The 12,496-nt window shown below is 43.8% G+C and overlaps 1 protein-coding gene across 1 annotated transcript in view; it reads right to left on the bottom strand.

Moving 5' to 3' along the window:
* Positions 1-12,096, bottom strand: part of JCAD (junctional cadherin 5 associated) — a 62,996-nt gene extending 50,900 nt beyond the window's left edge. The window contains exon 1 of the mRNA XM_040352603.1: positions 11,740-12,096. Coding sequence (XP_040208537.1) covers positions 11,740-12,038 — 299 coding nt within the window. The 5' untranslated portion in view covers positions 12,039-12,096. The remainder of the gene's footprint in view (positions 1-11,739) is intronic.
* Positions 12,097-12,496: the final 400 nt, after the last annotated feature.

Below are 12,496 nucleotides of genomic sequence, written 5' to 3'. Positions count from 1 at the left end.
CACATGGGGCCCTGGGGACCACTGAGCCCTTTAATAATATATATATATATATATATAGACAAAAAATATATAAAAAAAATATTTTTTTTTTATAAAAAAAGGGGGATTGCCATCCGGGGCCCTGGGGACCTCTGGGCCCTTTAATAATAATAATAATAATAATATTATATATATATGGGGACCTCCGGACCTCTAAAAAAAAATGGCTCTTTATTAAAAAATAAAATAAAAATATATATAAAAAATATTTTTTTTATAAAAAATTAATACAAAAAGGGGGGTTGCCATCCGGGGCCTCCGGGCCCCTGGGGACCTCCGGACCTCTAAAAAAAAAAATTGCCCTAAAAAAAAAAAAAAATTATTATTTTATTTTTTTAAAGGGGGTTGCCATCCGGGCCCCTGGGGACCTCCGGGCCCCTTACAGGTGTAATGCCTGTACCCCCCTGATGGCGGCCCTGACTGTAATGTGCTAAGAAAAGTGCTGCGTGCAGTCGTTTTTGTCATTGCTGCACAGTGCAAAGAAATCCTTGCACTGGGCTGCAGACAAATAGCCAGATTCAGGTAGTGTTACACCGGCGTATCAGTAGATACGCCGTCGTAACTCTGAATCTAAGCCGTCGTACATTTAAGTGTATTCTCAGATTGAGATACACTTAAATGTAGCTAAGATACGACGGCGGGCGCCGTCGTATCTTAGTTGACTATTTACGCCGGCCCTCTAGCGGCGTGTACGCTGATTTACGCCTAAAATGCGTAAATCCGCGAGATACGCCTATTCGCGAACGTACGCTTGCCCGTCGCAATTATTTACGCCGTTTACGTAAGACATATGCCAGCGTAAAGATAAAGCTACTCTCTAGGTGGCGCAGCCCATGCAAAGTATGGACGTCGGAACAAGCGTATCTTTTTACGTCGTTTGCGTAAGCCGTACGCGAATAGGGTTGTGCGTAAGTTACGTTCACTTCATAGGCAGTGTTCGACGTATCTTAGGCATTCTATCCGACGCATGCGCACTGGGATATGTCCACGGACGGCGCATGCGCCATTCGTAAAAAACGTCAATCACGTCGGGTCACGATTCATTTGCATAAAACACGCCCACCTCTTCACAATTTGAATTAGGCGCGCTTATGTCGGCCCATTTATGCTACGCCGCCGTAACTTAGTAGGGAAGTGCTTTGTGAATACAGCACTTGCCTCTCTGACTTACAGCGGCGTAGCGTAAATACGATACGCTACGCCGGCTGAAACATACGCCGCCCTATGTGAATCCAGCTAAATGAAACCAAATGAAATGGCATTTTGGGACATTTCAATAACGTTGGCTTTAAAATTGGAAAAAAGTAAACCGGTGCAAGGATTTTTGACACCCTAGGCGAAACCTCATTTTGCCGCCTCCCCCCAATTGTCAGATGGAGCATACAAATGGTCGGATAATCCGATCGTGTGTATGAGACTTGAGACAGGACAACTCGTTTGGTTAGCAGGCTGGTGGGTAAGTTGAGCTGGGAACTTCTTTGGTTTTGTTTTGCATGTGTTGCCCCTCCAAGTGTTCCTTGCTGCAAAAATCAGTTAAAGGTGATGACAGTGGCCATTTGTTTGCTCTTTTAAAGAGAACCTGTCACCAAACAAATCATCACATAGTGGGATGTTTGTGATGGAGGAAAAAAAAAAACACTTTAGTGTGTTTTTTTACAGAAATGTAGCATTTCCTAGACTTTTGCGATAATACATAAAACAATTGGAACTACCACTATTTTATTCTCTAGGGTGTTTTCTTTAACCACTAGCTGACGGCCGTACGACTTTGTACGGCCACAGCGCGGCTCCCAATCTCTAACAGGCCGTCTTTTTACGGCCGCCCCTTTGCTCGTTCCCCGCGCGCGCTCCCGAGCGCGCAGCGGGGAACTGCTGTGCTGGTCGTGTCCCTTGGACACAGCCAGTCACAGATCGCCATGAACGGCCAATCGGAGCAGCCGTTTCCTAGGCGATCTGTGCGGCCAATGAGAGATGATCTCATATGTTTACATATGAGATCATCTCTCATTCCTGGCTCTCGCAGACAGCGGTGCTGTCAGGGAGAGAGGAGACGGATCTGTGTCTCTTGTACATAGAGACACAGATCGGTCACCCCCCCAGTCACCCCCCTCTCCCCACAGTTAGAACACTAATATTAGGGTACACATTTAACCTTCCTCACCCCCTAGTGTTAACCCCTTCCCTGCCAGTCACATTTATACAGTGGCCCAGATTCAGGTAGATCCGAGCAATATTTGCGTGGGCAAAGAGCAAATATTTTTCTCTGCGCCCACGCAAATATTGCGTTTTGCCCGCGATTCACGTAGCAGTTGCTCCGTAAATTGCGCGGGCGATATGCTAAACAGCCGGGCGTAAGGCTGCCTAATGTAAATGATCCCGCCGGGGGCAGGAATCATTTAAATTAGGCACGCTCCCGCGCCGAGCGAACAGCGCATGCTCCGTCGGGAAACTTTCCCGACGTGCATTGCGGCAAATGATGTCGCAAGGACGTCATTTGCTTCTAAGTGAACGTGAATGGCGTCCAGCGCCATTCCCGGTTCACTTACGTAAACGACGTGAAATTTAAATTTCACGAGCGGGAAGCGCAGCTATACTTTAGCATTGGTTGCCCCTGCTATTAGCAGGAGCAGCCTTATGCTAAAGTCGCCGTACGGAAACTCCGTACCTTGCGTGCGCAGGGCCCGCGCAACTTTTGTGAATCAGTGGTAGTATGCAATTTGCATACTATACACAAATCACAATGGCCGCGCCACCTAGCGGCCAACGCAAGAATGCAGCCAAAGATATGAAGGCATAAGGAGGCTTATGCCTGTCATATCTTAGGCTGCAGTCGGTGTAACGAGGTTCCTGAATCAGGAGCACTCGTTACACCGGAGCAAGTAAGCACTTGCGCCGCGCAACCGCTTCTTGAATCTGGCCCAGTAATTAGTGCATATTTATAGCACTGATTGCAGTATAAATGTGAATGGCGACAAAAATGTGTCAAAAGTGTCCGATGTGTCCGCCATAATGTCGCAGTCGCAAAAAAAATCGCAGATCGCCGCCATTACTAGTAAAAAAATAAATAAAAAATAATAATTCTGTCCCTTATTTTGTAGGCGCTATAACTTTTGCGCAAACCAGTTGCTTATTGCGATTTTTTTTTTTTTTTTACTAAAAATATGTAGAATACGTATCGGCCTAGACTGAGGATAAAAAAAAAAATTAAAAAAATTTTTTAGCTATTTATTATAGCAACAAGTAAAACATTTTTTTTTTTTTCAAAATTGTCGCTCTATTTTTGTTTATAGCGCAAAAAATAAAAACCGCAGAGGTGATCAAATACCACCAAAAGAAAGCTCTATTTGTGGGGAAAAAAGGACCTTAATTTTGTTTGGGAGCCACGTCGCACGACCACACAATTGTCAGTTAAAGCGACGCAGTGCCGAATCGCAAAAAGTCCTCTGGTCAGGAAGGGGGTTTAAGTGCCCAGTAAGGAAGTGGTTAAGAACATATATAAGGTTTGGGGGTTTTATGTCATTTCCAGGCCTGAAATTATTTTTTTAAACGTGTGCAAAAAATGCAAAAATTTCTCTGACAGCGTAAGGGTTTTTATTATCTGCTTGTTTGTACTTCTCTGTATTAACGCCAAATTTAATGTGCAGGCTTCAGCAAATATTTTCATGTTTCTGATCCATTTTCTATGACTGATAGCCATATCTTTATGTACATTGGATCATTACGTTTAGCTGAGTACACATTACAGCCATCTAACACAATCAGAATAAATAAACAGAACAGGCCACCTGGACAGACTGACAGGAAGTGCTCGACCTGACATCTTTTTCCATGTCTGTTTACATCCTGTACACTTCCTGTGTTTGTTTTTTGAAAAAGGGGTGTTTAAATATGTCTAGATTTTTTTCTTCTTATTATCCTTTAAATTTGATATGTAATAAATTAGGCACCAATAAAAAAAACACATGATTCAATAATATTTGATGAGGATGTATAAAGAGAACTTTAGTCAAAACATACAGTATCTCACAAAAGTGAGTACACCCCTCACATTTTTGTAAATATTTTATTCTATCTTTTCATGTGACAACACTGAAGAAATTACACTTTGCTACAATGTAAAGTAGTGAGTGTACAGCTTGTATAACAGTGTAAATTTGCTGTCCCCTCAAAATAACTCAACACACAGCTATTAATGTCTAAACTGCTGGCAACAAAAGTGAGTACACCCCTTAATGAAAATGTCCAAATTGGGTCCAATTAGCCATTTTCCCTCCCCAGTGTCATGTGACTCTTTAGTGTTACAAGGTCTCATGTGTGAATTGGGAGCAGGTGTGTTTAATTTGGTGTTATCGCTCTCACTCTCTCATACTAGTCACTGGAAGTTCAACATGGCACCTCATGGCAATGAACTCTCTGAGGAGATGAAAAAAAGAATAGTTGCTCTACATAAAGACTATTATGGCCTAGGCCAGGGATAAGCAATTAGCGGACCTCCAGCTGTTGCCAAACTACAAGTCCCATCATGCCTCTGCCTCTGGGAGTCATGCTTGATGCTGTCAGAGTCTCGCTATGCCTCATGGGACTTGTAGTTTGGCAACATCTGGAGGTCCGCTAATTGCTTATCCCTGGCCTAGGCTATAAGAAGATTGCCAAGACCCTGAAACTGAGCTGCAGCACGGTGGCCAAGACCATACAGCGGTTTAACAGGACAGGTTCCACTCAAAACAGGTCTCATCATGGTCGACCAAAGAAGTTGAGTGCACATGCTCAACAACATATCCAGAGGTTGTCTTTGGAAAATAGACGTTTGAGTGCTGCCAGCATTTCTGCAGAGGTTAAAGGGGTGGGGGGTCAGCCTGTCAGTGCTCAGACCACACGCCACACACTGCATCAAATTGATCTGTATGCCTGTTGTCCCAGAAGGAAGCCTCTTCTAAAGATGATGCACAAGAAAGCCAGCAAACAGTTTGCTGGAGACAAGCAGACTAAGGAAATGGATTACTGGCAGGGGTGGACTGACAACTCATGGGGCCCCCGGGCAATAGAAGATTATGGGGCCCCCGGGCTTACAGATGGCCACCACACCAGGAGGCAGTGCAGAGGCGGGGCAGCTAAAATCTCAGGATTTTCACATCAAAAGCATGTTGGTTTCGTACATATCAGGGACAGATGTAAAAAAAACACAGATTTTTACATGCTGTCCCTGGTTTTATTGAGCCTGGCAACCCTGATGGGGCCCCCTAGTGGCATGGGGCCCTCGGGCAGTGCCCGAGAGTCCCAATGGTCAGTCCGCCCCTGATTACTGGAACCATGTCCTGTGGTCTGATGAGACCAAGATAAATTTATTTGGTTCAGATGGTGACAAGCGCGTGTGGCGGCAACCAGGTGAGGAGTACAAAGACAAGTGTGTCTTGCCTACAGTCAAGTATGGTGGTGGGAGTGTCATAGTCTGAGGCTGTATGAGTGCTGCCGGCACTGGAGATCTACAGTCTATTGAGGAAACCATGAATGCCAATGTACTGTGACATACTAAAGCAGAGCATGATCCCCTCCCTCCGGAGACTGGGCTGCAGGGCAGTATTCCAACATGATAACGACCCCAAACACACCTCCAAGACAACCAACTGCCTTGCTAAAGAAGCTGAGGGTAAAGGTGATGGACTGGCCAAGCATGTCTCCAGACCTAAACCCTATTGATCATCTGTGGGACATCCTCAAACAGAAGGTGGAGGAGCGCAAGGTCTCTAACATTCACCAGTTCTGTGATGTCATCATGGAGGAGGGGAAGAGACTCCAGTGGCATCCTGTGAAGCTCTGGTGAACTCCATGCCCAGGAGGGTTAAGGCAGTGCTGGAAAATAATGGTGGCCACACAAAATATTGACACTTTGGGCCCAATTTGGACATTTTCACTTAGGGGTGTACTCACTTTTGTTGCCAGTGGTTTAGACATTAATAGCTGTGTGTGGTGTTATTTTGAGATAACAGTACAGTTACACTGTTATACAAGCTGTACATTCACTACTTTACATTGTAGCAAAGTGTAATTTCTTCAGTGTTGTCACATGAAAAGATAGAATAAAATATTTACAGAAATGTGAGGGGTGTACTTACTTTTGTGAGATACTGTAAATCACCAATAAACATATCAGATAATGTACACTTCATATAATTTGGTATCTAGGGTTTTCTCGCTATGTTTCAATACGCTGTATAAATAACGGTACCATAAACCAATCTAATGACAAGACTGCGTTTTCACACCATGGGGTTGATTTTCTAAAGGCAAACAGACTATTCACTTTGCAAATGAAGGTTGCACTTTGCCAGGGAATTTTTCTTGGAGCTTAGTGAATGTGATGAAGCTCTGCTGACTTCTATCATCCAATCACGTGCAAGCTAAAATGCTCCCAGCCCCTCCCCAGCCCGGCGCTCCAGTGAGCACTGGAGGGGCTCTCTGCTCAGAGCGGACCTAGAAGTGAGCGATCAGTGGTCAACTCGGCTCTCGGTCCTGGAGCTGGCGGGGGACAGCAGCAGCTTCAAGGCCAATGCTGCGGCATGGAGGTGAGCATGTGTGTGTTTTTTTAGTACCCCAAACTTCTCTTTTATTAAACTTAAAATCAAACAGTTACTGTATTATATTGCAGCTTATCAATTCTTAGATGTGGTGGCTGCATTAGATTTCTTTTTTAGCCTTTCCTTCTTATATTTTCACCAGGTGATCCGGCCAGTAAGTCTGTTGTTTGTTTTAAAAAGAACAAGCTGTCCTGCAAATGTAGGAGTTAGAGTGTTCAGACAAACCATTCTGTCAGGGGTGCTTACAATGGTCAGCTTTTATTTATTTATGTAAAACCCTTACCCCTTAAAAAAATAAATATGTTGCTGTAACTGCTTATAAAGTGTTAGCAGGATTTGGGTTTCAATTTGTTAGTGTATCTAAATCTGCTAGTACATCTAACACACATAGAGGAATTTTGATCTTCTACGGACTAAAGGGCCATGCACACGGGCCAAATGTTGGGCGGCATCGGCCAGTTCAATAAACCGACATTTGGCCCGTGTGTTCGGTAGCCAGTCTAACAGAAGACGGCCATGCGGTCAGCTTCTATCGAAGGGGCGTGACTGAAAAAGGTCTGCCGATCAGCACCCGATCAGCGCTCTCAGCCAATGTCTGAGAGCACTCACCAGTGTGTTCTGCCGGGGCGGGGGGGACACTGCCGATCGCCGGAACCTGGCGGACATTGCGGCTGCCAGGCAAGCGCATTGTGTTTCCCCGCTGCGCCCCCAGTGCCGCGCGCGGGGAATGTAAATAGCAGGACGTCCAGGGACGTCCACCCGGCACTTGAGAGCCGCGCTGTGGACGTCTTTCGTCTATAGCGCGGGTCTCAAGTGGTTAAAAAAATTAAAAATAATAATAAAAATGCCATAAATCTATCCCCTATTTTGTAGATGCTATAACTTTTGCACAAACCAATCAATATACGCTTATTGGGATTTATTTTTTACCAAAAATATGTAGCAGAATACATATTGACCTAAACTGATGAATAAATTCGTTTTTTTTTTTTTTTTTTTTTTTTAAATGTTTGGAAATGTTTTATAGCAGAAAGTAAAAAAAAAAAAAAAAAAAAAAAAGTTTCCAAAATTGTCGCTCTTTTTTTGTTTATAGCGCAAAAAATAAAAAAAACGCAGAGGAGATCGAATACCACCAAAAGAAAGCTCTGTTTGTGGGAAAACAAGGACATCAATTTTGTTTGGGTACAGCGTCGCACGACCGCGCAATTGTCAGTTAAAGCGACGCAGTGCCGCATCACAAAAAATGGCCTGGTCATGAAGGGGGTAAATACTTCAGGGGCTGAAGTGGTTAATTTGTTATTCAAGTCCATTTAAATCTGCCAGGACATCTACCACTCTCCTCTCCCCTGGGTAACATTGTTTCCATCTAATGCCACGTACACACGATCGGAATTTTCGATGGAATAAAATCCGATGAAATTTTCCATCGGAATTCCGACGAAGCTGACTTCCACCAGTTTTGCCTACACACAATCAGACTAAATTCAGACCGTCCAAAGCGCGGTGACGTACAACACTACGACGAGCCGAGTTCAATGCTTCCGAGCATGCGTCGACTTGATTCTGAGCATGCGTGGGGTTTTTCTCCATCGGAGTTGCACACAGACGATAGGAATTTCCTATCGATTTTTTTTTCATCGGAAAAAAATAAAACATGTTCTATTTCTAAACACAGATGGAAAAAAGTCTGATGGGGCCCACACACGATCGGAATTTCTGATGAAAGAAGTAGATCGGAGTTTTTTCATTGGAAATTCCGATGGTGTGTACACGGCATAAGGCTCCATTCACACCTGGGCGTTCCGGAATCGTGGAAACACACACGTGTGTTTGAGATTCCATTACTTCTGATGGCACCCCAGTCGCGGTGTGATTTTGTCACGCAATAAATCCCACCAAAAAGAAGCTCCTGCTTTTTTTTGCGATTTATCTGTGACAACCATGTCAAAATCACACCGAGATTTGGGGTGTCATCAGAAGTAATGGAATCACAAATGCGTCCCGAGTTTTGCCGCGGTTCTGGTACGCCCACGTGTGAATGGAGCCTTGGGGTATCTCTGTTGCTCCTTCAGTGAAGTGAAGGCAGGTGAAAAACTAAAAAAAGGAAAACAGCCACCACAATATTAAACACAAACCAAAAATGTCATATATTGAATTTTTTACCAATCCTTATATGTGATGGCTGCATTTGTTTTCTTTTCACTGCTTTTCACCTAGTGATCTGGCCATGCGCAAGGGAGACTTCTTTCCTGGCAAGGTCCGGTGGCTGCCAGGCCTTTAGCCAAGGAACGCCCTGTACATGCGCCGCTGCAGTCAGCGGCGCATTGCGAGGGGAATATCTCCTAAACCGTACAGGTTTAGGAGATATTCTTTTTACCTACAGGTAAGCCTTACTATAGGCTAACCTGTAGGTTAAAGTGGTAGTACAGAGTTTACTAGCACTTTAAATGATTTTCTCAATGCTCTAACTACTACATCTGAGGGACAGCTTGTTCTGCTGATAAACAGCACACTTACTGACTGGATCACCAGTTAAAAAAAAAAAAGAAAGCAAGCTTAAAAAATAAAAACAAATGCAGCCACCATATCTAAAAATTGGTAACGTTTGTTTTTGGGTTTAAACCCTTGTTCACACCAGTGTGATTTGTCATGCGATGTGACAGTTCCAAATCACATGACAAGTCGCACCCCATTGCCAAAAATAGAACTGTTCAAACTGCTGCGATTCATGTCACAGCGACTTTGAAAAAGGTTCCCGCAATCCTTTTTTTTTTATTTCAATGCAACTTGCATAGACTTCTGTTAGACGAAGGTGCAGTGAAATCGGAGGTGCAAATCGCACTGATCGGCTTTGATCGACTGTTCGTAACAGTAACCTGGAAACAATGACATCACTTCCAGTTTACTCGGAAACCATCAGCGCCAGTTTTAAAAAACTTGAAAGCATTCAGAAACTCCTGATCTTGGTGTTTTGAAGGCTTTTATGTGCAGAGAAGAGATTTGGGGTCTTTTAGAGTACCTGTCACATGCCTATTGCTGTCACAACTCCATAAAGAGTACCTGTCACATGCCTATTGCTGTCACAACTCCATAAAGAGTACCTGTCACATGCCTATTGCTGTCACAATGATGTTTACATTCCTTGTGACAGCAGTAAAAGTGATCAAAAAATAAATAAAGCGACAGTGTAAAAAAATAAATACATCCCTATTGCTGTCACAACTCCATAAAGAGTACCTGTCACATGCCTATTGCTGTCACAACCCCATAAAGAGTAATAAAGAGTACCTGTCACATGCCTATTGCTGTCACAACCCCATAAAGAGTAATAAAGAGTACCTGTCACATGCCTATTGCTGTCACAACTCCATAAAGAGTACCTGTCACATGCCTATTGCTGTCACAACCCCATAAAGAGTAATAAAGAGTACCTGTCACATGCCTATTGCTGTCACAACTCCATAAAGAGTACCTGTCACATGCCTATTGCTGTCACAACTCCATAAAGAGTACCTGTCACATGCCTATTGCTGTCACAACTCCATGAAGAGTACCTGTCACATGCCTATTGCTGTCACAACTCCATAAAGAGTACCTGTCACATCTCCATAAAGAGTACCTGTCACATGCCTATTGCTGTCACAACTCCATAAAGAGTACCTGTCACATGCCTATTGCTGTCACAACTCCATAAAGTGTATCTGTCACATGCCTATTGCTGTCACAACTCTATAAAGAGTACCTGTAACATGCCTATTGCTGTCACAACTCCATAAAGAGTACCTGTCACATGCCTATTGCTGTCACATCTCCATAAAGTGTACCTGTCACATGCCTATTGCTGTCACAACTCTATAAAGAGTACATGTAACATGCCTATTGCTGTCACAACTCCATAAAGAGTACCTGTCACATGCCTATTGCTGTCACAACTCCATAAAGAGTACCTGTCACATCCCTATTGCTGTCACAACTCCATGAAGAGTACCTGTCACATGCCTATTGCTGTTAAAAATCCATAAAGAGTACCTGTCACATGCCTATTGCTGTCACAACTCCATAAAGAGTACCTGTAACATGCCTATTGCTGTCACAACTCCATAAAGAGTAATAAAGAGTACCTGTCACATCCCTATTGCTGTTACAACTCCATAAAGAGTACCTGTCACATCCCTATTGCTGTCACAGCTCCATAAAGAGTACCTGTCACATCCCTATTGCTGTCACAACTCCATAAAGAGTACCTGTCACATGCCTATTTCTGTCACAACTCCATAAAGAGTACCTGTTACATGTCTATTGCTGTCCCAAGGATGTTTACCATCCTTGGGACAGCAGTAAAAATGATTCTAAAATAAAATAGTTAAAAAAAAAAAAAAAAAAAAAATTAAAGTGCCCCCGTCCTCCGGTGCTTGCATGTAAAGGTAAAAGCGGCCCCGAACACGCGCACACAGCACTCTCCCCACACATGTGAGGTATCACAGCGGACGTCAGATCATGGGCAATAATTCTAACACCAGACCTCCTGTGTAAATTTAAAGTGGTAACCTGCAAAGGCATTTAAAGTGTTGGAAATGGATCGATCAAAACTGGACTTTATAGGCACACCGATAGAGATTTTAAAGCGTTGCCTATGGATAGTAAAATTGACTCCATTGCTCCGGCATGCTAAATTTTAAAGTGACTGGGATGGGAAAAATGTAGATGTGGGGGGCGCCCGATTTTTTTTGCCTAGTGCAGCACAAATCCAAAACCCACCACGGCTCTATAGGCACATACCCGGCGCCCAATAACCTAAATTTCACTGAAATTAACAAAAAAATCACTACGAAAAAGAAAATGATTACGGAAAAATTCTGCCGTCTTGTCTAAGTTATTTATTTCACAGAATCATCTCTACCCTAAGCGCCCTGATATGAATCCGCCACATACAAATGCGCGGATTCGCTCCCAGGGATGCACTCCTTTCCGATAGTTTACCGCGTTCCATCACTTTGCTAAATATAGTAGCCTCTGCAAATGGAGAGTCAGCATGGAAAATGATAAAAATGCTAACACAAGAGGAGGGCTGCACAGTGGCGCATTGTTTTTACCATGCGATGGGAAATGTAGGTTAGGCACATACCCCACTTCTGATGTATGGGATGAGTCCGAGGACTGACTGCTCCTGGGATAGCCCGCGGCAGAGATCTGTCTTCTCTTGTTCACACAATTTTTTTCATGGTCACCGAAGAGGCCCTTGGTCTGTGTGGGGTTTGCAGCAAGAAGCTCTGAGTCAGGCTGAAAACCATTCAAAATCCCATTGGCAGCCCTGCTGTCTGCTGCTTGGTGTTGGTAGCCGTCAGTCCTGTGCTGATATGAGGCGAGCGTGCTCTTGGACACTTTATACCCATGAGAAACTAGGAGGTCCTCCACGCTGAACATGCTGTGTTTCCTGGAGGAACTGCTATGCCGGGGCAAACCTTACTTTCAAAGGGTCTTTCATCACTGAAAGGAAGAAGAGTAAAATAAATATCACTCAGCACGTGTTACATGCTGCTTTAAGAATCCAGCACTCTGCAAACTTTTTTTTTTTTTTTTCATGACAGACTTTGTTAAGTTACCTAATGGTAAATTATATGCAGATGCTTTGATGACTAATGTGAGGTCCAAGCCAAGAAAGGGCCTGTATGTACAGCCGCAGCGGGGATGAGATTAGGCTGCTGACTCTGCTTATTTTAGAAGGTGCCTTAGAAAGTTTAGGAAATGCTATACACTATGGGCCAGATTCTCGTAGATCGGCGTAGCTTTTTTCCGGCGTAGCGTATCCTATTTACGCTACGCCTCCGCAACTTAGACGGGCAAGTGCTGTATTCTCAAAGCACTTGCTCCGTAAGTTGCGG

Source organism: Rana temporaria, chromosome 5, assembly GCF_905171775.1.
Source record: "Rana temporaria chromosome 5, aRanTem1.1, whole genome shotgun sequence".
Classification (NCBI taxonomy): Eukaryota; Metazoa; Chordata; class Amphibia; order Anura; family Ranidae; genus Rana; species Rana temporaria.
The sequence above is the reverse complement of the archived record's forward strand: the minus strand, read 5'-3'. Positions and strand labels throughout refer to the sequence as shown.